Raw genomic sequence first — 26800 nt, 5'->3', positions numbered from 1 at the left:
GGGGCAGGGACGACACAGCTGTCGGTGGGCTGGACCCAAGTGAGCAGCCATGAGGGGCAGAGGGTAAACAGAAGAATTGCTGACCAAACAAACTATAAAAAGAGAGAGTGTCTGCAAGATTTCAGGTTTTTTTAAAAATTATTTTAGAAGGTCCGTAGAGAAAGCATCAGAGAGTAAAAATATGTTTAAAAGGGTTGTCGAGATTTTCTTCTAAGGTCTGCTGTGGTGATACATGCCTTCATCCCAGTACTCACCTGGTGAGTTTTAGGCCAGGCAGGTCTGCATAGTGAGGCTATTTCAAGTAAACAGATGAATAATAAACACAAAAACATTTTTGTTTAAATTTATTTATTTACGCACATTTTTTATTTGTTTATTGTTGTTCAGCACTTTCCTATGAGTTTAAAAACATTCCATCTTGGAAGCAAGCTCATTAAGACTCAGACTGTTCTAAAGAAAGACTCCCAGGAAATAAGTCACTCAGAAGCAGCAGAGGTCCCTGGAAATTGAGCAGATGCACTAGGCTCCTCCCTCCCCAAGGACTGCTGGGAGACACTACAAGACCAGCGGAGCTGCTTGAAAAAGATGCTCTCCTAGCTGCTCAGCTGCCTGCAAGCTGTACCGATGCTGGGGTGGGCTTTGGGTGATGCGGCTTCTTTGTTATCATTCTTGCTGTTGTTCATGACCTCTCACCTGGACTCCTTTAAATAACGCCATGACACTCACGGGTTCACTAAGTTGGACACTGGCAATAGCCTTGCTTCGTTTGGTCTGTAGTCAAGTCCATATCTGAGGTGAGTAGACATCTGTTCTTGTCATTCCAGGAATAGTGACAAACAGCAATTGTGTGTGTGTGTGTGTGTGTGTGTGTGTGTGACCGTTTGCGGAGTTCTTGCCTTCCATCACGTAGGTTCTAGGGATTGAACTCAGATTGTCAGGCTTGGCGGAAGGTGCCTTTCCTGGCTGAGCCATCACCTTGGCCCATCACTTTCTATTGCAAACATAAACATTGAGTCTAATGAATTCAATAAACATTGAGTTTCTAAATTTAACGTTGCCCTTTTCGTGAATAAAGCTTGCTTTATCTTGACAGCTTTATAATGTACATGCAAGCTGATTTAGATATTAAGGTACCTTGATAATGAGAAGAAATTACTGACTTTTTATAAAATAATCAAACTAGGAACAAAATGGATTTACTAACAAGCACTAACTTAGAGGACATAGGAATGAGAACACAGAGGAAGGAACCCCCACCCTGATTTGAGACCACAGAGCTAAAACGATGCTGCTGACTTCCGCTTGTGTGCACCTGCTTGCCCCTTCCTCTTTTTCTGGAAAAGAATATTGACAGCAAATTCTGTTTGCTAAAGATAAAACTGTTTTAACCAGAAACCTCCAGAGAAAATCTCCTTTGGGGTGCGGGTAAAAAGACCACCCTAACCATGTAGACAAGGTTGTGACCATACTGCCTGCCCTGTGTAAGTTACGGGGCATCTGTCATGGTGGAGCCTCCTTGGCAGGAGCCATAGGCTTCAGTAGGGCTAGTGATAGAGTTTGTCCTTTTATTTCTGGATCTCTCAGTGGGGAAGAGTGAGCGCCTGTAACAATCCCATAGCATTAATTATAACAGGACTGTTATCTGTTACATTGTTGCATTAATTGTTAATGTTCTAACAATCCTATAGCATTATTTATAACAGAATTGCTATCTGTTACATTAGACTAATTGTTCATATTGAGCAGCACCTTTACCATTCCAAGAGTGACAACAGCTCATCTCAACACTGACACAATATGTATTTCAAATGGAGCAAAGCTTGTTAAAAAAAAAAAAAAAACAGTTTCTCGATAGTTAGACCTGTTCTTTAATTATCTTATCATTTACCTTTTAAATTTTAGAGTTTATTTATTTATTTTCTATTTATTTTAGAATTCAGCTTTGACCTTTATTCAAGAGACCAGATGGATTGTCTCAGGACCTGGCTATCATCCCTGAAGCCATGCAATCCTCAGCTCAGCAATCTGTCCTGCCAGTGGCCCAAAACACAGTTTTAAGTGCCAGGATCCTGTTTATAGTGACTGTAGGGATGGGTGGGAGGGAGCCATGGTGAAGTGTATGCCATTGCTTATTCATTAGAAAAAAATAAAAGACAGCACCATTCCATGTCCCTGATGATGTGCAGTCTTGAGGGGGCTGTGAGACCCACAAGAGCATGAGATTTGTACAATCAATCCATTCATTACATGGGGTAGAAGACTGGGTGGGCACCTAGAGGCCATCTCTTGGCTTTGTCAAGGTTGCATGGTGAGGTGAGAGAGTGGGCTCTAGGATTCAGGCCACTGAGCCATCTGTGCCTCAACCTCTGTCAGTGGACTTGTGTGTCTGAAAGGAGTCTATGAGGCTCTTGTCCTTGCTCACTTTGGCACCAGCAAACACACTACAGTAACGGAAGTGAGAAAGTGTCCAATAGTCACTCGGCAAGGAATACATCTCTGTCTCCCACCGTCTAATGTGCTGGCAGCTAGGGTCTGTGTCAAGTTTGTGCAGGGACTGGGCCTCCAACTCAGCCCCAGAGGAGACTCTATTTGATAGTCACTCTTGACTGAAACCTGCACATCCTTGGCAGAGTCAGGCCATAACTGGTCATTCAGTGGGACCTCTGCAGGCACATCTGTAGGTCACAGCATGTGCTGAATCTGCTCCATGAATTGCGGGTCCAGGGATAGGTATCATGGCACAAAACCGGCTCATCTCCCCTGGCCACAGTAGGGCAGGCTTGCAGTGGGTGGGGATTTTCCACAATTGCCCCGCACCTCTTGCACTCACTTTCCCCATGCTGGGCGGTGGTGGCGCACGCCTTTAATCCCAGCACTGGGGAGGCAGAGGCAGGCAGATCTCTGTGAGTTCGAAGCCAGCCTGGCCTACAAGTTCCAGGACAGGAACCAAAGCTTCAGAGAAACCCTGTCTCAAAAAAAAAAAAAAAAAAAAATTCCCCATTCTGGAGGCTGCCTCTTCCCTCGAATGATGGTGTTCTTGTTGTAAGAAGCTTTTTATTTTCATGAGGCCTCATTAGCCCGTTGTTGGTCTTAATGCTTGTACTGCCAGGGCCCTTGTTCAGGAAGTCGTCCTTGTGCCCCTGAATGGAAACTTGCTTCCTATTTTATCCTCTATCAGATTCATGGTATCAGGGCATATATAGAGGTCCTTGATCCATCTGGGCTTCAGTTTGGGCAGGGCGAGAGGTAAGGATCAAATTCCATTCTTCTACATGTAGCCGTCCACATTTGGATGGCTATCCAACATGGTTTGTTAATGAAGCAGTGTTTTTTGCCAATGTGTCTCTGTGTGTGTTGTTGTTTTTGTTTTTGCTTGGTTTCTTTGTAAAAAAAAGAAATAAGGAAGGAAGGAAGGAAGGAAGGAAGGAAGGAAGGAAGGAAGGAAGAAAGAGAAAGAAAGAAAGAAAAAATCAGGTGGCTGTAGGAATGTGCCTTGTATCGGGAACTCAATTCTATTTCACTGGTCAGCATGTCTGTTTTTATGCCAATACTATGTTGGTTTTTGTTGTTCTGTTTTTTATTTGTTTTACTATAGCCTTACAGTATACCTTGAAATCAGGAATTAGGATTTCTCTATTAGTGTTTGATTGCTCAGGACTGTTTCAACTATCCAGGGTCTTTTGTGTTTCTATATGAATTCTGAGATAATTTTTTTTCAGTTTCTGTGAAGGCTAGCATTGGGAGTTTGATGGGCAGTGTACTAAATCTGTAGACTGCTTTTGGTAGAATAAGCATTTTCACAGTGTTAATCCTACCAATTTATGATCGTGGGACATCTTTCCATCTTCTGGTGTCTTCTTCAGTTTATTTTTTCCAGCATCCTTAAGTTTCCACTGTAAGGTCTTTTAGTACAAGTTTTTTTTCACATCTCCTGTCCCCAAGGAGCTCTCAGCCATACTCAGAGAATCCTTCTCACCTATTCTCTGTCAGGTCATTTCCTCAGGGATAGTTTTAGGGGACAGCATGCAATCCTGTCCTGGGCCAGGGAGGTCCCAGTTCCCACACCCTGGGAGTTACAATGCTCCCCAGGAGGTGAGATTGGTGGCTCCAGCCTTATCTCTTTACAGCTGATAACCAGAGACAGGTCCTCTCCCCTTCTCCCAGACAGCCAATGCCAGGCAGTTCTGCCAGCTGGCTCTCCTTGGTTGCAGACATTCAGCATCTCTGTCTAGGGTGACATGTGAAACTCCTTTGATGGGGAGTAAATGGCTCAGCCTGGACCACAAAAGCCTGCTGCAGAGCCAGTGACAGTATGGTGAGAAAGTTTACCACCAGCTCTGTCACCCAGGGCCTCCCCTCTGAGGCTCCTCAGGCCCCTGGGCCCTGAGCAAACCCTAGAGCTGGGGCATCCCATGCTGCTCCTGGTCTCTCACTCCTGTCTGGCAGGTGAGGCCTTTCCTTCCCTTCATCTAGTTCCCATCAACAAAGTGCAGATCTTCCAACCTCATCTGAGCAGCTGGATGTGGCTCAGGTGGTTTAGCTCCTGCCTAGCAAGCAAATAACCACAGGTAAAGAGCAGCAAAACAGATAAGGACAGTGTCTGGGAGCTGCTCTTTGTAACTCTGAAAACTAAGGCCAGGGGGAAATAGGATAGGCCAGGCTCACACTAACATAGTGAATCTGAATTTACTGGGTCAATTTTCCGGCTCTCACGTCTGCACTGGAATGTCCTTTATGGAAATCTGATTGAAAGAAATTGTGTGAAGGAGAGATTAGATTCGAGATAGCTCCCTACGACGTGAATATTCTCAGCAAGCTCCTGGGCCATGCTGTACAATGACCATTTCAAAAATGGTTTATGCAAAGAAATACACTCACTCCTTTAGCTGAGGGGTGACTTTTATTTTTAGATTTTTTTTTTTTTTTAATTTTCGAGACAGGGTTTCTCCGTAGCTTTTTGGTTCCTGTCCTGGAACTAGCTCTTGTAGACCAGGCTGGCCTCGAACTCATAGAGATCCGCCTGCCTCTGCCTCCCGAGTGCTGGGATTAAAGGCGTGTGCCACCACCACTGGGTACTTTGTTTTGTTTTGTATGCATGAATGTTTTGTTTGTCTGCATGTCTGTGTACCACATACATTCCTGGTGCCTGGACGCATCAGATGAGGTCTTTGGATTCCCTGGAAGTGGAGTTATGGATGATTGTGAGCCACCGTGTGGTGCTGGCCACTGAACACAGATCCTCTGCGAGGGCAATAGTGCTCTTGACTGCTGAACCATGTCTCCAGCACTACATTCTGTTTTTAAATATACAATTGTAAAGCTCATAATGAAAGTTTGTATTGATTTAAAGTTACAAATGTATTTGTTTTCTACATCTGGTTGAACTGAGTAATTTACCAGTAATAAACATCACATTTAATAAACATCACATGAATAGTGTATTTTTGTCTCTCCCTGAAGTCCTGAGGCCCCATCCTCTCTGTAGGTTTTGCCCACTGTTTTTGCCAATCTCTGGTCCAGGAAACTCACAGAGCCCTTCGCTGGGAGATCAGAGGCCAGGGAGGCTCTCCAGTTCCTTTCTGGATTAATAGCCTCTTTGATGAAGCTCAGATTTAAAGGAAAAACGAATGAAGTCAGTGCCAAACACTGTTGCAATGGCGGAGGAAACAATATTTTAAGAAGTGAGTTCCTACATTAAAATCACTGAAGAATTTATCGCGCCTATTGCAAAGTGTCCCCTTTTATGATAAGGACGGGGCTCAGGACATATCCTAGCAGATAGAAAACCGGAGGAGCAGAAGCCCCGGGGCCACTGGCTCCAGAGAGTCGGGCTGCGCCTTGCAGCATCTCATTTTGGCATCAGGCTAAAGGGTCTATGCACAGATGGGCTGTGGACTCCTCATAGCGTCTGGTTTTTCTTTTTCTCAAGGATCTGCTTGTCAAAGGGCTTAACCACTCAGGGTTCAGCTTTCTCACCTGTGGCATCAGGGAGGAACATTGTCTCCCCCCAAAGAGTGCTGAGCACAGCAGAAGGCAGAGGCTCCATGTGTGGGAGCAAATGAACTCCCCAGAAAGCCGAGCCTGCAGTGACCCCTCTGCCTTCCTGTTCAGCACACAGGACATATGGAAGCACCCTCAGCTGCTGAGTCCCACTGCCCAGCTCCCTCTCCAGCCCAGCCCTTCAAGATCTCCCAGTACAGGGACTATCCAGTAGCCTCAGCATTCAGTCTCCTGGAAAGCTCTTTGGTTCACATTGGGATTTCAACCTTTTCCATTTCCTGTTTGTTTTCTAGTAAGGTTGAGGCGTCCTGTTGTCTCTGTCCCCAATGGTTTACATCAAGGACTGGCCACCCCGCTGTTGTCATTACTGTAAATAGCACTGGGGAGGCCCCACCCCCTCTTCAGCAGGACTCTCTCTAAGGGACAGCCCTTCAAGCCTGGATGGCCTAGCAGCCCTGGCCTGAGGTCTTCAGCATCTGGCTTCACCCATCTTCCTTCAGCTCTGTGTCTTCTGGTCCAGGCACAGGGCAGCGGTGTCCCCGTCTTGCAAGCTTGTGCCTCCTACGACCTGCTATAGCGACTCCAAGCACAGATGAGAGGGGACTCGCCAGCCCTAGGTGTTGGTTTGAAAAGGCACCAAGCCAGGTAAGCACAGAAGTCATCCAGGTACTAGAAAGCCAGGCTAGGGGGTTAAAAATTCTCAGGCATTTTCCATCTCAAAACCTTTTTAAACTTTAACTGCATCTTCGGAAATCTACAAATACTACAATGATTACCAGGCTTGTAATTTTTTGCTAAGTTCTAAGTGTGCTATATATTTTATATCATGGCTGACACGTGCTTATACTGACTGCATACTTGAAACTTCAACCATTTCCTTGGAACATTCCAGGTCTCTGCTCTTGATGACTGTAGTGCTGCAGCTCGCCCATCAGGGAAACAGTAAGTAACTTTTTTCCCCACCTGAGTTTCAGTTCTAAGTCATAAGATCCTCGTTTCTCCGTTACTGTTCGTCTCTTACTTTGCTGTTCTTCAAAGGTTATCAGAGAGAACCTGACAGTGTCAGACAAGTCAGCAATATCTTGTCTCCAAGGCTCCCGGGGACGACTCTGAATGGGACCTTGAGTGATTCCAGCAGAATGAATGGCAGCCAGGAGGGCTGGCGACCACGGGACTCCCCTCCTCACTCCCGTACTTTTGGCGAGAGTAAGTCTTCATTCCGTGCAGTTCTGTGCAGTGGATCCTGGGGGGAAAAAGTGGGATAAACCAGGGTGAAAAGGAGACGCCTCAAGGAGCATCTTTTCACCGTCAAGTTTAAAAAAAAAATGAAAAAGAAATTCTAGTGATGCGTTTACTCTCAGGTTTCACGGTTTCTTCGGCAAAAGTAGCAGCTTTCCTCTGTCGCTAAGGCAACAGGCTCTTCCCTAACATTCAGGCAACTCCAGCACGCCCAGAGGCTCCAGGTGGCGCTAGCGTCATCACACCCACGGGTGGTCCTGCCTGGGAGGCCTGTGGTTAATCACTGTCCACAAAGTCACAGGCTAACGTTAGCAGTGGAAGGGTGTGAGAGAAGCAGCCGCTTGGAGGGTGTCAAGGGCTGTCCCGGACCCCGCCCACATTCCTGCTAGCTTGTTTTTCAGCCTTCAGCTAAAGAGTGAGGTTTACCTAGCAAACACACGCAGCAGGCAGAGTCCCCTCTCAGGCTGTGGCGCCCTGCCCTCTGCGGGAGGGGACTAGGGGAGCTCCAGGGGCCAGCACAGCTGCTGACCTAGGTCAACCTGCAGGTGCGATCCCTGGATCCCGCTGCTGCTACAACGGAGGCACCTGCGTTCTGGGCAGCTTTTGCGTGTGCCCTGCACACTTCACTGGCCGCTACTGCGAGCACGACCAGAGGCGCAGGTGGGTGGAGCACAAGTGGGCTGGGCAGGGTCTGACCTGCGAGAGGGGGTTACATCGAAGAACGTTGACCTGTTCTGGCCTCTGCAGAGACTGTGGCGCTCTGGGGCATGGAGCTTGGACCCTCCACAGCTGCCGCCTATGCAGGTGCATCTTCTCAGCCCTGTACTGCCTCCCACGCCAAACGTTCGGCCACTGTGGTAAGAGCACCAGCCCCACCCCCGCGCCCCAAACGCGTCTGCCGCATACATGCATGCATACACTTGTGTCTTTGTTGTTAGTGGATGGTCCATAGAGCATCTGCTTGTGCCAGGAGACATAGAAACGAGCAAATTAGATCCGTGCGTCAGGCAACAGACTTTCGATAAACTGAATTTATTATTTACATTTTCCTTGTGGGGACTGCTGGGTCTTGATCTCAGCACTGGGTTCCCAGAAGCTTAAGAAAATGCAGAACAGAGTTAATCTGGGAGTCCGACTGGCTCAGCAGATCACTAATGGTACCCAAACCCTGGGGACACAAGAACTGCCGTGAGCAGGTAGGGAGGGGTTGCCACACTGCCTCCTGATGTCTTGTGCCACAGTCTTCCTTTTATCAGGAGTTGGCTTGGACTTCCAATGGTAGACAAGGCAGCGGAGGTTCACCCTTCAGCTCCCTGCCCCCCTCTGCCTCTGTCACTCCTGGGTGGTTGGGCTGTCCACTGTGTCCAAGGAACACTGCATGAAATGACCTCCTACCCCTCCCCCAAACCATTTTTATGCCCTTTCTCAGGCACCTCTGAACCGCTCCAGTGGATGTGGCACTGAGCGGTTTGTCCCCTGCTCCCCCGTCCCTCAGCCGTCCAGGAAGGGAGGTACCAGAGCAAGGGAAAGTGACTGGCTGCACTGCCTGGCCCCACCCTCTGGCCAAGGCGTTCGCTTAGGTTATTTAGTGATTGCTTAGCTCCTGAGTCCTCTTCCTCTTCCTGTGGAGCACCAGGAATGTCTCCAGGCCCAGCCATTAACCCCCCAAGAGCCTTCCCTCTCCTCACTGAGTCCCAGAGGTTGGAGGACACAAATTTTGGGAATCAGCGTAAGTTTACAAAGTAAATCTGGTAGTCTCACAGTTGACATCAGTTCTTATCAGCAGTTCCTCTCTGGGAATGCCGGGAAGGGACTCTCTGGGGTCTTTAGCAATCTCCCATGCAAGGTCTTGGAAACATTCAGGGCAGAGACTCCTATATCTGCTGGTCAATGGCCAGGGTTTCTGAAAATGCTTCCATTCTCAAACTTAGACAAAGTAACAAGCTCCCCCCTCCAGGGTAACTGCCTCTGCCCCTGCATAGAAATCTCTAAAACCTCCAAGAGTAACAAAAATAAAAATAACTCGATCCTGTTGTCTATTCAGTAATAAAGGGACATTGACAGGTATCAAGTGGTCAAACTTGGTTTCATTTCTTTTTTTCTTCCACATACGCCAAAAGTAATGGGTATGACAAAGGTCTTTGGCATGTCCAAAAATTTAGAAGACCTTTGATAAATGATATAATAAGATCTCAGGTTCTAGTAATAAACTATCCACTAGTAACAGGATTTTTTTCTTTCCTAGTGTGACATAAAGTAGTGGCAGTTCACAGAATAAAAAGTGTAGATTTTTAATAAACATAAAATATTAATAAAACACTTTAAAAAGTTTTTCTCTAAATGTATAGTGGTGTTCTAAGTTTTTTCTTTTTAATCTCAAGTGATCTCCTTAGCAAGCACACCACAGTGGTCACAGGGTCGGTTTGGGACCCTAGGATGTTTACCTGCTGTAACTTGTAGTTTGTGTGTGAGACCCAACTGCCTAAGGGGCCTGAATCGCCCCCTGTTGCCTCCATTCTCCCAGAGAAGGTGACCCTGTATGATTGACCCTGCCCTCACCTGATGCTGCATGCGTTTTCCTGTGATTGGCCAAGATCTATGTCAGAAATCTTCATCAGTTGCTATCCCCCCTCTTCCTCCTACTCCTTCCCTTCTCCTTGTCCTCCCTTCCTGTCTTCCTTCTTATGTGAGACATACAGGGTATCACTGCATCTTGCTGGTTAGCCTGGATCCCACCTATCTCTACATCCTAAGAGCTAGGATTAAAGATGTGAACCACCACACCCAAACCAATATCAAAGCTTTTGTTCTTTTGTTCATACTTGTGGGTTTTTTGTTTTGTCTTGTTTTCTTGATGATGCAATCCCAGGGGTCCTCTGGCCAGCCAGCTTATCCTAATCTATGAGTCCCAAGTCCAAAAAAAAAAAAAAAAAAAAAAAATCTGGACGGTGTCTAAAGAATGACCATCAAGGTTGACCTCTGTTTTCCACAAGCATACAGGTACCTTGTACACACTCGTGAATACACACCTGCACACAGACAAAGACACAAAGAGCTAATCTGGACGGAGAATTGCTGCAAGCTGCTTTAAATTCTGTTTGCCCTGGCTGCATCCAATACAACATTCTGGTAGGCCTCCCTCTTCTGCTCGTGAGCTAAATGAGTCAGGCTAAAGAAAGGTCTGTTTGCCTGCAAAAACAGTGGAGGCTTTTCCCTTCAGTGTTCAATGTCGTACCAAGATTTAGATGTCTCTGGAAGCGGGGAAAATAAGTCTTTCATTTGTTTGTCTTGAACACATTCCAGGCAAGAGTTCTGTCATCCAGTACTGAAAAAGAAGGAAGGTGGCTGGGCGTGGTGGTGCACACCTTTTGTCCCAGCCTTCAGGAGGCAGAGACAGGACGTTCTCTGTGAGCCAGAAACCAGCCTGGTCTAAATAGTGAGTCCCAGGCTGAATACTGTAAGCCCATATAAAAAAAATTATATACACACATGTACATAAGAGAATATATATGTACACACACACATGGGGTGGGGCAGATTCCAGCTATAAAAGGACCAGACAGAAGAGGGTTTTAGTGAGACTGGGTGCAGACATCTCTGTGTTCCTTTAGCCAAGCCCATAGTCATGAACTTTATGTGTTCTCTGTGTTCTTTTTCAGACCTGAAAGGCTTCCTCTCGTCAGGTTCTTCAGGGACCAGAGGGTCAAGTGTAAGCGGTGCCCTGAGTCTTCTGATGCTTGGCCTCCTCCTGCAGGGCATGGCTGGTGATGGCTGAGGCTCCTAAGCCCAGTGACAGCATCTCCTGGGGCTGCCAGGAGTCATCCTTGGTTGCACATGGCACCGCAGCATGCCAGCAGGAAGGCTGGGCAGCGGGCATCTGCTTGGATGTTGTGTGTTGTAAATAACAGACCGGCTGAAATGTGTAAGGTCCTTGTACTGTGCAATAAACACATTCAACAGGGAGACCTCCTTGCTCGTTGAGCCTCTTTTCAAGGTCTCCAGTGGAGGCAAACCTCAATAGAAGAGCCCAGTATATTCAACCCAGAATCTTTCTGAAGGTTTCTGGATATACAGTGAACAGGATTGAATGAAACCCCCAACAAGCAGTCCTTCCCAGGTGACAGTCATTCTGAACAGCCTGGACCCTTACCTGTGTGCCTCATTGCTGAAGCTCCCTGTTATCCACTGTTGGCTGTCAGTCTCTCCACTGACCTCTGAGCCCATGGGAGAGGGACGGTGGGTCCAGAACACTGTTCTGCGTTTTGCGAAAGCCAACAACCTTAAACATGCTGTGTGGATATTGTAAGGAAGACAGGAGGGACTGGGGGCAAGCATCCTGGAACCTGCCTCCTCATTAGCAGGAATTAGACCACTCTTGGCAGTTCACAGCATCTCCCTAAAATACATGCACATGTAAAATGAGGAGTTTAAATGGAGTTAACGTGTTATCAAGGGGAATGCCCCAACTAGATACTATATGATAACAAATAAAACCCCCCGTACCAGGGATAGGTTGCATCTTTTGAGCTATTGGTAATGGGATTCCATTAACATCCCCAAACATTACTGCTAATGCTATTGGTTACCATTCACAGCATGATGGTAAGGCCTTTTTGCTGAAGACATCACATCCTTACGTCAGAACATAGAGACTTCTAGCTGTCACTTAACTGGAAACTTCACCACTACTGGCTAGTGTTCACAGTGCTGGAAGGTGCCACACTTGTTACTGGAGGAGAAAAGTTGTTCATCTTACCCGGCTGTGCACCTTCAAACAACAATAATGGCCTGCCTAGTAAGGAATGCTCTCCTCTGGAGCGACTGTGGCAAAAATGTCAAGGAAGTAACCAACCTCTTTCCTTAAACTGGGTTTAAGGGCTGGAGAGATGGCTCAGTGGTTAAGAGCATTGCCTGCTCTTCCAAAGGTCCTGAGTTCAATTCCCAGCAACCACATGGTGGCTCACAACCATCTGTAATGAGGTCTGGTGCTCTCTTCTGGCCTGCAGGAATACATGTAGACAAATATTATATAAATAATAAATAAAATTTAAGAAAAAAAAACTGGGTTGAAGAACCACTCCATGAGATGGAACCCGTTACTTGACACTGTCAATAAGGTCAAGAACATGAGACTAGATAGATAGGTCATAAGCCCTAAGGGAAAAACCTACTACTATTATTCTGCTAGATGACCGTAGCAATAAAACAACTCATAATGGCCTTTGCTTTATCATAGATCTGACACTATTGTTAAGGTCAAGAGCCTGATTATAGACAGATCATAGGCCCTAAGGGGAAACCTACTAATATTATTCTGCTAAATGACAATAGACATAAAAATAAAACAGCCCATTATGACCTGTTGCTATCCTCATAGATGAGTGTACTGCTCAGCCTTCACCAGAACAGCTTCTTCTTGTAACTGATGGCTAGTAACACACACACACACACACACACACACACACACACACACAGCTAGACAATGTACAGAGAAGAATGCTCAATCGTGAATGAGATGTCTATGCCACAATCCTTCCTTCAAGGGTCAGGGATCTGTGTGGAAGAGATGTCAGAAAGATTGTGAGAGTCACATAGGAGGAGATGATTTCAGGGAAGCAGCCTTTTTAGGGCACAGCTGTGCATGGGCGTATATGAACCCATGGAGACTGACGGCATGCAGAAGTCCTGAAGAAGCTCAAAGCAGACAAAATCTTGGCATGGAGGAGGAGGTGTGGGCATGGAGTCCCGTTCCTAGTCAAGGAGCTATTAGCAATTGATAGCTGCTGTCCCTGCTTAAGGAGGAGGTGACCTTCTGGAACCAAGCAGCTGGAAAGCCTGAAAAAGTATGAGGAGTGGTGCTGAAGGGACAGAAAAAGTCAGAAGTCTCTTAAGCTTTTGGCCTTCGTTTATTATTTATTTATTTTTTTATTCCGTCTGACTTAGGGCAAGTACGGCTTCAGATGGACAGGTGAGCCCACAGATGGTATGGAGCTCAATACCCAGGACGCTCACAGGACATGCTGGCTGCTCAAGGCCCTGTGCTTCTGTCACGGGTTCCCGAACTAACTCAGCTGAAGAAGGAGGACCCAAGAAGACAGCAGGACCGTGCAGATCATTGGCTTGATGGCAACGCCTTGGCCTTTGTTACTATTCCAGGGCTTTCCAACACCAGGGGGTCTGGGATGGTGAGGGGGCCTGTTGGGCCCCTGTGGGTTTGGGTCAGGCCCATGTCCATGTGGCTTTGGGTCAGGCGATGCTTTCTTGTGTTCTTTAATCCAGTTGTCAAAGTAGGAGACTCTGGCGAAGACACTGGGGCTGGTGAGTGGGGTTTCACACGGGGCGCTCCAGCTGGTCAGCCCCACCAAGTACCAGGAGCCATTCAGTAAGCAGACAAGGGGGCCCCCAGAATCTCCCTGAGGAGAGAGAGGACACAAAGTGGGGCGACCACAGGGAGGGACACACACTGACCAGGATTGGGAGAATATGAGGGATACCAGGTGGCTCTGCCATCTGAGTAGTCTCATCTGGATCATCGAAGCAATTCTGCAAATCCAAGCACAGGCAGCCTCTTGGGCCAGTATCTTCATGGAGCCCCACTGCTCAAAGCTACCAAGGAACCCAGGATACCATTTGGTGGAGAGTCTACAAGCTGAACATCGGCTCTCGGCTGTCTATGTGGGAGATGTCGCTGAAGTCCCAAATAGTCACTGTGGTGGTTTGGGAAAAAAAAAAAAAAGGCCCCCAAAGGGAGTGGCACTTAGGAGGTGTGGCCTTGTTGGAGTAGATATGGTCTCTTTTGGGGGAAGTGTGTCACTGTGGAGGCGGGCTTTAAGGTCTCTTATATGTTCAAGATACCACTCAATGAAGCAGTCTACTTGTTGCCTGAAGGATGTAGGACTGACTCTCAGCTACTTCTCCAGCACCACGTCTGCCTGCATGTTGCCCTGTTGTGCCCCCCCCCCCCCACGATAATGGATTGAACCTCTCTGAACTGTAAGCGCGCTACCCTAACTAAGAGCTTTACTTTATAAGAGAAGCTTTGGCCATGGTGTCTTCACAGCAATAGAAACCCCAACTCAGACAGTCCGTAACCGACTAATGGGCCTGGAGACACGGTCCGTCATCTTTTGGCTGAATCCCCTGTCTCTACACATCACCCCACATGTACCTTTGTGTTTTACTTAACAAAGTTACGAGTGATTCTTCAGTCCCTTGGCTGAGCTCCTTTAGAAGATGCCGAGCTGGAGGATGCGCTAAGCTGTCTCAGGGGCCCAGCCAGGAGAGAACCACAGGGAGCTCTTAGGCTCCAGCAGAGAGGTGGGAACTCCAAGCACAGCAGGGTAGCAACGCTCCTGTCTCAGACCAAAGTGCAGGAAGCAAAACAACACAGTCCCCAACAACTTTGTGTTGAAACACATGTCAAGGCAGTCTTCGTCTTCAGAATGCTCAGGTTACAGGGAGAATTGTGGGCACACACCTGAAGATCATACATAGTGATAATGAGCCGCACAGACGGCGGAAGAACACTCAAGGGGATGCACAAACTAAGTCGTAAGAGGGCTTCTCCGAGCCATGACTGGATGGAATCACTGAGGCGTGACTGTGACAAGCTGTGGGCAGAGACACAGTTGCTCAGCAGGGAAGCAAGGGGCTCTGGTGAAAATTCTGGAGCTTCTGAGACAGGGCTGCAGGCCTGGTCTTGGCAGGTCACCGTAAATGGGGTGGCAGTCAGTAGGTGGAAACACAGGACGGACCCTTTCTTTCTATTGTAAATGCAAAGCATGTGAGATGGGTTCAAACTCCAGAAACCACGTTGCAGAGAGAAACAGCTACCATAAACCATTGTCTGACCCTCACATATGCGCGTGAGCGCATGCACTCGCAAACACACATACAAACGGGGGCGGGACTAAATTAACTGATTTGATTATTCTAAAATGCAAAGCAAGCTGGGTAATATATACATACTCCAGAGGCAGAGGCGCAAGGATCGCAAGTTCAAGACTAACCTGAGCTACACAGAAAGATCATTTCTAGACAAACAAACAGATGATAGATTAATGTATTAGGTAGACAGGTGAATAGATAGATAGATAGATAGATAGATAGATAGATAGATAGATAGATAGATAGATAGATAGATATAGACAGATGTAGATAGATAGATAGATAGATAGATAGATAACAGATGAACAGATAAATAGATTTGAAACAAACAAAACCAGCCACAAGAAAAATTCAAAGCAAGAATAAGAAGCTGGATTGTGAGCACTGGTGTCAGAAAGAGGAAGCAAGAGAACGAAAGAGCAAAGGGCCATCTGAACAGGAGCACAGGGTGAACTGAGCTAACAGGGTAGGACAACTAAGGGCACCTGCTGATACTACAAGACGAGCTGGGAAGAAGGTGTTGAGAATCATCTGGCTCCTGAGGAGCAGGGAAGGTGCACATAAGATGCAAAGTCATACACTTCTGAAGCAAGAGGACAGCCAAGGGAAGAGAAAGAGGAAGACAGACTCTAGGGCAAGCAGAGGCCACAGGAGACGCTTCTAGTTGCCCACTTCCTTTCTAGCTTCAGTGCCCCCACCATTAAATGTAAACAGTTCAGACTGCACATGAACTAGTGATGAGCTCATGCCCCAAATAGAAGAGTTCCTGTGAATCATTATGGAAGACACGTGATCGACCAATGGCGACAAACCAACCTCGCAACCTTGAGAACATACTTCACAGAAAAAAAAAAAAAGCCAACCTCATTAGTCATCAGAAAAATGCAAATAAAAAATTACATACTGCTGGGCAGTGGTGATACACACTAATCCCAGCATTTGGAGTGCAGAGGCAGGTGGGTCTCTGTGAGTTCGAGTCCAGCCTGGTTTGCAGATCGAGTTCCTGGACAGCCAGGGTGACACAGAGAAATTTGTCTTGAAAAACAAAAACAAAACAACAAGAAAGAAAGAAAGAAAGAAAGATCACATCTAATGGTTAAAATGAAACAGGCAGATAATCCAAAAACAACAACAAAAACAAACAAAACAAAAACAAAAGACTGGTACAACGTGGAGCAACCTAAACTCTCCAGGGTGGAAACACAACTTGGTACGACCACACTGGAGAGCTGCCTGGAGTAGGTGTACGACAAGAACACATGTGCATCTCGGGGCACGGTGGTTCTACTGCTAGCGTGAGGACCCCTTGGGCCTGTTCAGGGCAATGTCATTGCAAAGTCCTCTCCTAAAAATTGCCGCATGCCACCAGGATAAGAACAAATAAGGAAGCGTGTAGCACATTCATACAGCAACACGAATGGCTAGCATCCTGTTGACTAAAAATGCAACCAGGCAAAAGCCGGCACCCTGCCTGATGTGTGTTTAGGTAGGGTCCTAGCATGAAGCTGCAGTGTTTCTAAAGCCAAACAGGACAATTCTGGGAACGAGGGAAAGGAAAGGGCACCAGGAGGACTTTTTGGGTGCTGTTTACATCAGTGTATCAATTTGTTATTGTTTTAATTAAATGTTAGTTCATTTATTTTGCTTGTGTTGTATGTGCTTGTGTGTGTGTATATGTGTGATGTGTGTGTGTGAGGGTGTGAGCACATGTGAGCGTGCACAGCCCCCACTCACCACATGGGTGTGGAACTCAGAGGGCTACTTGCCGGAGTTGGTTTTCTCCTATCAAGCAGGTTGCATGGTAGATCAAATCCAGGCTATTAGGCTTGATGGCAAGCACCTTCATCCACTTGATGCTCTCATGGGCTTGTTGAGCTGATTTCTAGAAACTCCCAAGGCATGACAAGTGATGCCTCTTTTCTGACGGGCTGCTTTTCAACAACGTGTTTAAAAAGCCCAACCAGACGGAGGAGACGAGGTCCGGAGAATACACGGAAAGGAGGAAAGGGCTGAACCAAGACAGAGGGACAAGGGTGGCCAAGCCCGACTGCACATGGGAGTAGGTGTCACTTACTGAACATATTGATTTCGTCATCGAGAAATCGGCAGCACACACCATATCATCGTAGATGTAGTATTTTCTACTGGAGCTAGATTCTGGCGGCGGGAAAAATGATTTACACACGTCATTGTCCATGAGGGTGAGCTCTACTTCATAGAGGTCGTCAGGTAAGGGCAGGATCACTGTGGGAGCAGGAATCAGATGTGCTCGTGAGCAGAGAGAAGCTGCCATTGCCCATCCCAGGATGATGGCTGGTGACCAGTGGGGGTGGGGCAGCAGTCCTAGGCCACAGTAGCAGAGAAGGGATCATGACAGGCCTGCAGTGACAAGGGGAAAGGGGCAAGCAGAGGGGCTGTGGAAGACAGGAGCAGGCGGGAAGTCAGGGCGACTGCAAAGGTCTCAGTGCAGGGGGGATCTCAGTCAGAGCCTCCTCAGCAGGTTAGGGGACTGAGACTGTGTACCCAAGGGCACAGCAGCCAAGGAAAGGGCAACTCAGCTTTCCAACAGCTCTGGCTGCTCTGTGGAGCCCAAGCTGGGTGCAGGGACGCTGGAGTCCGAGTGCAGCCGTAGCATAGGACTCAGAGCAGAAATGTTTAGGACCACGACAAGAAGACTGGCCAATCACAAGGAGCAACTGGACCTGGAGATGTGAACTCTGCTTCCAAGTGCTCTCACAGATCTGGCCTGGGGTCGCCTCATAGGAGCAGACCAACAACAGCACGGCTCACTTCTTGCGGGGGTCACCGTGCGCATCCCTCAAGGTTGGTCAGGGGCTGCCTGTGTGTAGCAAACCCAAACCTGCCCCGAGGCCCAGCAACCGTGTTCAGCAGGGGACGTGACAGAAGATGGCTGACGGTTTGGTCTCTTAGGGAGGCCAGGTTCTCTGCTCTGAGAGCTGCCCCAGACCACACCTTCCTTCTGTGCTCCTACTCCCATCGCCTGGCCAGGCCTGAAGACCCTACCTGCCCTGACATAGGCCCTTAGGGAGTGAAAGTCTGTCCCTACTAGTGGTGCTGAGACACTGTTCTCGGGACAGACTGCGGGACTGCACTTACAGGACCAGGGATGGGGATCCTAGACCTGATCTCAGAGAAACATCTGACTGTAAACCTCCTTGGGGCTGCTTTGCCAGATTGTGACCCTAAATTTCATGTCACATTTATATTCACTTTATTTAACTTGCCATTATATGGTCTTACGTCAAAAACATCCTGTGTAGAATCCTTGCCGAGGAACTCTGTATTCTCAACCTAAGCTGCCCCCTTGCTGACAGCAGGCTCTCCCTGTGGCCCAGGATACCAAACTCCAAAGACACTGAGTTCTCTCTGCACACTGTATGCTGAGAACCTGTGCACTTGAAATCGTCTCTAGATGGCACACTATCTGACCAAGGGCATTGCTATAGAGACTCACAATACTATCATATTGTTTAGGGAATAAGAACAAGGAGAATGTCAGTCCCCAACACTCAGGCCTTTGGTCCACGGGTGACTGATTCATGGGTCCCTGGATCAGAACCCCATGTATACAGTTGGACAAGCTGGTAGAACAGGTAGTCTTCCCTAGCCTTAAGGGTTGGGCAGTAAGGTTCTCAGAGGTACTGGTCCCCAGTCAAGCACCCCAATGCTCCATGCCTGGTTACTCTCATCTCCTTAAAAATACCCCATGTCTTTCCTGGCCAGGGTGGAGCAACCACTGCTTGGCGAGAACCTTGCAGTGCACAGAGTCAACCACACTTAGAGCTCTGGAGTCAAAGGGCCCGCACTTCTGATCTGAAGGTCAGAAGTTTGCTTTTGACCCAGAAACCGAGGTTCTCAACCACAGGAAAGGCCTCCACGGTCTCTTGCCCCTCACCCTCTTCACCTACCCTGTGTACTCACCATCCTCTCTGAGATGCCCCCAGCCGCTGGCCCAGCAGGCCTTTTCCCTGGGAAGTTTTACGTTTTTATCTGGGACACAGGCTGGAAGGATGTGGGAACTGTACTCCACGGGTGACTCCAGCTGCATCAGGACAATATCGCTTCCCTGGGGGTAGTATTTGTTGTAGTCTTTGTGAACGATGAGCTTGTACACGGACATCTGCCTGCTGTACTCGGTGGGACTGCTCAGCTTGGTGTAGCCTAGCCTGATCTGGTAGTTATTCGGGTTGTGAGACCTATCGCGGGAGGGGGGTGGAGGGTGGGGAGTGGGGGGGGGTAGGGGTGGCTGTAAGTGTTGGCTCAGTCCTGTCTCCCTGACTACCCACCCTGCAGGCAGCCAGACCTCGTCTCTTTCTCATTTTAGGTCTCTCCTCTTTCTTTCTTTCTTTCTTTCTTTCTTTCTTTCTTTCTTTCTTTCTTTCCTTCCTTCCTTCCTTCCTTCCTTCCTTCTTTCTTTCTTTCTTTCTTTCTTTCTTTCTTTCTTTCTTTCTTTCTTTCCTTCCTTCCTTCCTTCCTTCCTTCCTTCCTTCTTTCTTTCTTTCTTTCTTTCTTTCTTTCTTTCTTTTTTGGTTTTTTGAGACAGGGTTTCTCCGTAGCTTTGGTGCCTGTCTTGGAACTAGCTCTTGTAGACCAGGCTGGTCTCGAACTCCCAGAGATCCACCTGTCTCTGCCTCCCAAGTGCTGGGATTAAAGGCGTGCGCCACCACCGCCCGGCCTCTCCTCCTTTTTCAAAACTGTTTTTTCCCCCTCTGTCTTTCTTGAGGGGCAGGATAACCACACACAGCCTAAGTACACAGATCTTTTGAAGGCTTCTGGTACCTCAGAATCCGTGGGGCTCTCAATCTCATGATTGGGTAGGACCATCGGAGGTTCATCAAACTGCATCCCTTCATCTTGGAGGAACAAAGACTCACTGAGCCTGCTCAGATATGTCTTGTAGCTATATGGCTTCTCAAAGACTTCACCTCCTGTCTGGCATGACCCGTACCCCACCTGTCACACTTTGTCTTTTCTCAAGATTGTTTTCCTATCTAACTATGGGTACTCAAGAAGTATTTGTGGAGAAAATAGAGTAATAAATGAAAGCTTACTATTTCTGCAAGACAAATTATATTCTAGTCTGCGTGTCCACTACATGGCCCTCTTACATGCCCACTCCACATTCCCAAGTCTCCTTCCTTAAGGGCCCCTCTTGCTGTATGACCTCTTGCTGTATCTCCTTGACATACCTTCATGACCTACGACCATGGGAAGTGGCCTTTGCCTCGCATCCTCTGGACCCTCCACATCGGGTCTGGCACACAGGGATGCTGAGTATGTAAATGGAAACCCATGTGCAGTAATTTGTCCTCCTTGCTTCCTTTGGGCACACTGTGAGCTCAAGTTATATCTGCTTGACTCTGCTAGTACACAGATCATTCCAGCGGGAGGAATTGTGACATTCCCCCATGAAAGGAAAGACAGGAACACACACACACACACACACACACACACACACACCACCACCACCACCACCACCACCACCAGGATACCTCTGGAGAGAACTATGCTCCAGTGTAATTGTGGCCTGAACCCAAATAAACTCCCAATAAACATGCCCTGGATAGAGCCTGCAGAGCGCCCTGGACAGAGGATGCAGGATGCTTGTCCACAGAGGTCCTCACTATGTCCAGTCTTGGGAATAGGGGCCTGGGATTGTCACTTTCATTAAAAGCACTGGACCTGTTGCACGTCTACCTAGTTCAGGTCACAGTAGCAATGGTTTCCAGGAGAAACCAGACCTGCTGCCGTCTGCAGGGACTGTCTGGAGGTGAGCAAGAGTCAGATACTGACGTGTACTTAAAGGAAACAATGTTTTGATCCCTAATGTTCATGAAAGAGAAAAGAGAAAGTTGGAGGGGACCACTTCAAAGCTAAAACTGGTTTTCCAGCACTAATTTAATTATACGTTGGGAAAGAAATTTCAATTAGTTGTTTAGAAGTAAGGTGTATATCACTGTGACAGTCACACTAGTTAGTCTCTGGGAGCAGGAGAGGACATCCCCAGGGTGAGAGACAAAATGTGAGATCTTTGTCTGTAATGCTAGACTAACACTGGCAGGGATGGCCATCGGGGTGGCGGACACCACTCAAGGGCAGGGCTATCCCAGAACCCAGCCTAGAAGGACTGTCAGCTCTGCATCCTTCACCCCTCCCCTTCCCTCCTAGTGACTCTCTCCTGCACCCCCTTCCCAGCAGAAGGGCCCCGGGGAGGGAACACGCACCTTTGGAAGCAGTGGGCAGCACCAGCTACCCAGTTTTTGTCGATGAGAACGGCTCCACAGATATGTCTGCCACGAAAGAGCAGACTGGCCTGCCACGGCCACCGCTCAGAAGCTGCTTTCTGACCGCCATAGATCTTCCCTTGGAAATTGGTCTTGCCACATACTGTGGAGACAATCCCAGCCGCCAGGCACCTGCATTCAGGATGCATGTGCTTGGTGCCCCAAATGTCAGCATCAGCAGGAGCCAGGGGACGCAATGACTTCTCTTCTCCCTTTTCAGGTGGCCAGAGTCAAGGTCAAGGGTGGAATGTCATGGCTCATTCCACAAAGAGCAGGGAGAGAAGGTTAGATTGGCCCAACGCTTCCTCTCAGCAAGGCCCACAGGACAGAGGTGCAGGCAAAGGGTTGGGTGACATCAGGCTATCCTCAGTCCTTATTAACTTAAGGAGCACAGCTCTGAAGAGACAGAGATGGAAGTAGAAGCCAAAGCTGGCAGAAACCGTTATTTTTCAGGTCCATGGTCATTTTAAGCCCCCCCCTTAGCCCAATGTAAACAGTGGTGGTACAGCCATAACACAACCTTGACCCTGAACTGAGGAGACTTGGCATCAATGGGTGAGAGCCAGCAAGACCATCGCGTGGAGGTCCCCGTCTCAAGCCCCTCCCTTTCAACATAAGGCTTGCAGGACCTTCCAACTGCCTATGTTCTGAGGGGAGTGGGGGAGGGAACGCACCTACTGGAAACCTTCCTTCTACTTTAGGGGTCACTCTTGCCCCTGCCTACTTACCCTGAGACAGGGATGGAGTACTTCTTGTGTCCTGGGTGGTTGTTATATTTGTAGCGCTGTTACTGCTGGCAGATTGGGTGGCCTGGGCATGCTGGGGCAGGAGGCTGAGCCAGAGCAGAGCAGCCAGCAGGCAGGTTCCATACCCACCCTGGCCCGATTGCTGGGCCCTGGCGCTCCACATCGCATCTGGCCGCCCTGTGTCTGGGTCCCACACAGAAAGCACGTGCAGACAACCGCTGACACTGGCAAACTGCTTTCTAGGTACCATCTCTCGCCCATCCTGACCTCGCGGGAGGTGAGCAAGGGCGCTGAAAACCTAGCTAGCTCCATGGGAGGCAGCCCGCACTGGAGAAAGTTTTGTCCTCAGGTCCTCTTCTCTGGCTTCGGCAGACGTCCGCTCCTCCGGGAGTGGCAAAAGCATTCACGGCACCCCCCCCCGAATCTCCCAGTTTCGTCCTGTTACAATGTGCACTCAAAAACACAAAGTCTCATCACCCAGATTGGCGTGTCATTAGCTCATCAGCCCAAAGTCCCCAGAGTCGGAGGAGAGCATGAGAGTTCCTGAAGCTAGCGTTACAGACAGTGTGGATGGATCTCAGGGAACCAAACTCGAGCCCCTGGAAGGGCAGCAAGTACCCTTAACCACAGAACCATTCGAAAGCTCTACAGTTAAAATTTTTTTTTTTATTGATTCTTTGAGATGTTCATACATCATCACAATGATCTTGGTCAAATTCACCTTTCACACATGCCCTCAGTTCCCTTCAGCACCCCCTCCCCCCTCCCGTCCCCATCATATTTCCCAACTTCATATTCTCCTTACTTCGTCATTTATGCAATGAGTATGGCCCATATGCACGTGGACACGGGGAAGTTACCAGGGGTCACATGCCCTAAAGAAAAGTGACTGTCTTTCCCATAGCAATTGCCAGCTTTTCAGCTGGAATCCGGCCTCGGAAGCCTTGCTTTCGTGTAGGTCTTGGGTTAAGTACCACAGCTGCTGGGAGCTTTAGCTGTGTGAATTCACGTTTTCTTCTTGGCCACTTTGATCCCGTAGACATAACCTCAGCAGAGTGGCTAGTTCTGAGCTTAGGCAAGTTCGGTTTTTAGCATCCAAATCGTCTATGTGCCCCAGTTGCAAGCCCATACTGGGCAGACGTTAGTGGACGCCAAAGGACAACCTATGCTGTTGCCCCTCACCTACCTTATTCATTGAGACTCTGTCTGTCACTGGCCTGTTCACTTGCTGAGAAGGCTGACCAGTGAACCCCAGGCACCCACCTGCCTCCGCCTCTATGGTTGCTGGAATAATAAAGGTAGGGCCACCAAGCCCCACCTCTCTTCTTTCCTAGTCTCTGGGGGTTGAACCCAGGTCTTCACATTTGCAAGGTAAGTAAGTTCTTTACTGACTTCAGCATCACCCAGTCCCAACTCTAACTTTTTGCAACTCCTGTTTGTGATAACCTCATCTAGCTCATTATTTTACTATTAGCATCAGAGGAAGAATACGGACATTCACATTACAAAAGGAATTGTATAACAGTTATTTTTAGCCGCCTCCCCCCCATTAACATCTTCTATATCAGTAATAGCATATTAACCCAACTGGTTGGTCCCCATTAATATTTTCCTTTTTTCCCTTAATATAAAAATGTTCTATTGTTTTTTTGACTCTAGGAGTTTGAATCCAAACAGAAGCACTCCAAAATGAAGTTCCTTTCGAAAGATTTAGGATAGCTTGCTGTTTGTTTAAAAACAGGATTTGAGAATCCAGATGGTAGTGAATAGTAAGAGGATTATTTTTAGGAGGGCACTGAAAATTTTGAATCTATAAAACATGAAGGCCGGGTTCAAGCTAGGCGGAAGGGACATACAAGCAAACAGTCATTGTTATACATGATTAATCTAGTACCACCCTTCTTGTCTGCAGCTTCACGGAAAGCAAGGTCAATGTTGCTCCCATCACACAGGGAGATATGCCAATGAAAACCCCATCTCAGACCACTTTTAAGATCTCTAACAGAGTGTAAGGACTGTGTTATAAAAGGGTGAGAGTGGGCAGACATGGCGTTGGGTCTTGTTGCTCTGAAGTCAGGTCAGTTGCCTCCCTCCTGCCTGCCAGAGCCAATGTAAACTCATGGGCCGTTGGGGGACTTTCTTTTTAAATATTATAAAAGGAGCAGAAGGCAATCTATTACTCTGGATAAGGGGGCCTGAGTCTTGAGGGTCAAGAAACACTTCAGAAGAACAGTTACTTGAGCCACGATGTAACCGAGCAGAGCGATTAAAGGGAGAGAAAAGTCCCAAGGCAACATGGGTCATCCACCAGGTAAGGAATGGAAAGGGACTCAGACAACTGGAGCATGGAGAACCAAGAAGGTGGACAAGGAGGGGTGAGAAGGGGGTACCGGGCCTCGTGCATTGAAGACCTTCCATGTGGTTCTCAGCCTTCTGTCACTGGGACAAAATACTTAATCAACTTAATAAAGCAAAGGTCCATTTCTGGCTCACAGTTTAAGGGATCTCAGTCGGCAGTCACTTGGCCCTGTTGTTCTGGCCTGGCATGTACCATGTGGGTATGAGACAGGTTATAAAAGGGGGGGGGTTATGGAGACATAGGGAGGGAGATGGGTCCCTTGTTCTTGTGTCTGGGTGAAGCCTCTGGCCAGTAGAAAATCAAGAATATTATCACAATTAGCATTGTCTATAAATGTTGACAATACAGGCAATACTTTTTAAATACAGAGACATTTTCAAATAGAATATTGTGCAGCCTGCACAATATAACCTAGGCTAGGGTCGTACTCCTTTCCTGAATATTCTCTGGGAATCTTGCAAACAGGACTATTCCCTTTTGTTTCAGAGAAGATATCCTGACCTCTCTCATCCCCATATAAGGTTTACCTTATCAGCTGTAGTCCTGTCTGAATACCCAGGAGTCACCCTTTCATCTCACTGAAAGTCTTCAGCAACCATTAGCAGCCAGTTAGGTGATCAAAGTTACTACTGTAGTAAATCTCTAGGAATTGGAAGTAACCAGAATACACTGGTGCCCAAGAAACCTTATGTGAAAACAAGATCAAAAGGCTTAGTTATGGAAGTGGCCCCCATTTCTCCCATGCTCTGAAAATGAAGTGGTCATATCGGCTACAGCTAGCTGGGGAATGGTACCCTCAACTAAGGCATTTGCTCCCATCCACGTTGGTACCAATCTCTTGATCAAGCAGTTTACTGAATTAGCTCATGTCTCACATTGTCGGACGGCTCTAGCAGCTGATGGAGAGGTGCTTGCTTGGAGCTATGTCAGCTGTGACCAGGTGGCACCAGGATCTACAGCACAGCAGATAACTCCTTGGGAAGTTACAGACCTGCGACATTACTAAGAGAGCGGCTGGCATTGCCTGTGGTCATACCTCACTCATGGCTACAGTGGAAATGGGCAGACAGGCTAGAGAAACTATGGCAACTGGCTGACCCCAGTGAGAGCAGCAACTCTACAGTGAACGCGTGTGGACCATATTATTTATAGCTATGCCATATCCTAGCACTAACTCTAATTATAGCTTGCTCTCTGCCTGGGGAGCTAACACATACAGGCGGCTGGGAACTGGCAATAAAAATAACCTGCTAAGCCCAGCACGTATCTTGGTGGGAAAGAAAGGGTTGTCAGCCCGCCGCTTCACCCACACACCTGCTGCCCAAACCCAGGGCGCGCACGCGCACACGTGTGGCCAATGTGAGAGTCGGTCCAGGCTTCTTCCCGCTTCACCTGCTCCTCCTGCAACGGATGAGGCTTTTGCCTGTTCTGCCCCCCTGTCTGAAGAGCGTGAAGACAGTTACAGAGGGACCAAGGAAAGACTCTGATAGTCCAGACACTGCTGAGTTGCAAGTTTTGAGTAGATGGGAAATAAAGTCATGTCTGAAGTTTTGAGTAGACGGTAAATATGTTCCTATCTATAAAACTTCTTTGAAGTCAGGTGTGAGCACTTTCTCCTATTGGAAGGAAGCCGTGAAGGAAGTGACGGAAATGGCCTGGCATCCTTACCCCATGCACGGCCCCTTTCTTCAGTGCCTCTACACAGACACGGGAGGTCTGCCACGGAGGCTGCCATCGGTCTGCTGGACTTGGTGATACCTTACTTTGGAAAGAGACCAAAAACCTTAGTCGGCACACCATAAGGAGTTTATTGCTAAAGCAAATGAATGCAGAGCCTTTAAGAGCTGGAGCCTGGGACTGTTGAGCCGTATGGGTGGTGCTTTGGCGGCACTGTGGGTGGAGTAATTCCTTGGGTGAACCCACCAGGTTGCTTTTCTTTTCTTTTTCCACACATCGGAAATACAGTGCCCTGAAGGGATTCGTGAAGGATGCATGCTTTTCCTGAGCCGTTTTCCTCACTCTTTTTTTTCCTCTTTTTTTTTTTTTTAAATATTTATTTACTTATTATGTATACAATATTCTGTCTGTGTGTATGCCTGCAGGCCAGAAGAGGGCACCAAACCCCATTACAGATGGTTGTGAGCCACCATGTGGTTGCTGGGAATTGAACTCAGGACCTTTGGAAGAGCAGGCAATGCTCTTAACCTCTGAGCCATCTCTCCAGCCCTCCTCTTTTGTTTTTTGAGGCAGGATTTCCCCTCTGT

At 47.9% G+C, this 26800-nt stretch overlaps 2 protein-coding genes and 1 pseudogene across 2 annotated transcripts; 2 read left to right on the top strand and 1 right to left on the bottom strand.

Annotated features, from left to right (window-relative positions):
• The first annotated feature begins 6894 nt into the window (after window positions 1–6894).
• Window positions 6895–11147, top strand: LOC126497021 (cryptic protein-like). The gene is made up of 5 exons (XM_050134809.1): window positions 6895–6942; window positions 7039–7206; window positions 7785–7899; window positions 7987–8096; window positions 10899–11147. Exons 1-5 carry the CDS (start codon window positions 6906–6908, stop codon window positions 11012–11014), a joined length of 546 nt encoding a protein of 181 aa, XP_049990766.1. The 5' UTR covers window positions 6895–6905; the 3' UTR covers window positions 11015–11147.
• Window positions 11148–13301: 2154 nt separating this feature from the next.
• LOC126496920 (serine protease 40-like) lies at window positions 13302–22340 on the bottom strand. The gene is made up of 5 exons (XM_050134604.1): window positions 22160–22340; window positions 21372–21534; window positions 19069–19343; window positions 17201–17370; window positions 13302–13652 (listed from the first exon to the last, which is right to left on the bottom strand). Exons 1-5 carry the CDS (start codon window positions 22338–22340, stop codon window positions 13302–13304), a joined length of 1140 nt encoding a protein of 379 aa, XP_049990561.1.
• A 2132-nt stretch (window positions 22341–24472) lies between these two features.
• On the top strand, window positions 24473–26023 carry LOC126496919 (RCC1 and BTB domain-containing protein 1-like; annotated as a pseudogene).
• The last annotated feature ends 777 nt before the right edge of the window (window positions 26024–26800 follow it).

This window comes from Alexandromys fortis, unplaced genomic scaffold (genome assembly GCF_014885135.2).
Source record: "Alexandromys fortis isolate MF-2015 unplaced genomic scaffold, M_Fortis_MF-2015_v1.1 scaffold_20, whole genome shotgun sequence".
In the NCBI taxonomy this organism is placed as follows: domain Eukaryota; kingdom Metazoa; phylum Chordata; class Mammalia; order Rodentia; family Cricetidae; genus Alexandromys; species Alexandromys fortis.
This window is presented reverse-complemented; position numbering and strand designations above follow the sequence as displayed.

Excerpts from the sequence above, each read along its gene's own strand:
- LOC126497021 (XM_050134809.1), top strand. The coding sequence starts at position 6,906 with ATGACTGTAGTGCTGCAGCTCGCCCATCAGGGAAACA. Across the intron at positions 6,943-7,038 it reads GCTCGCCCATCAGGGAAACA|GTTATCAGAGAGAACCTGAC; the intron begins GTAAGTAACTTT and ends TGTTCTTCAAAG. Across the intron at positions 8,097-10,898 it reads CCAAACGTTCGGCCACTGTG|ACCTGAAAGGCTTCCTCTCG; the intron begins GTAAGAGCACCA and ends GTTCTTTTTCAG.
- LOC126496920 (XM_050134604.1), bottom strand. The coding sequence starts at position 22,340 with ATGTGGAGCGCCAGGGCCCAGCAATCGGGCCAGGGTGGGTATGGAACC. Across the intron at positions 19,344-21,371 it reads GCTGCCCACTGCTTCCAAAG|GTCTCACAACCCGAATAACT; the intron begins GTGCGTGTTCCC and ends CTCCCGCGATAG. Across the intron at positions 13,653-17,200 it reads TGACGAAATCAATATGTTCA|GGAGATTCTGGGGGCCCCCT; the intron begins GTAAGTGACACC and ends CTCTCTCCTCAG.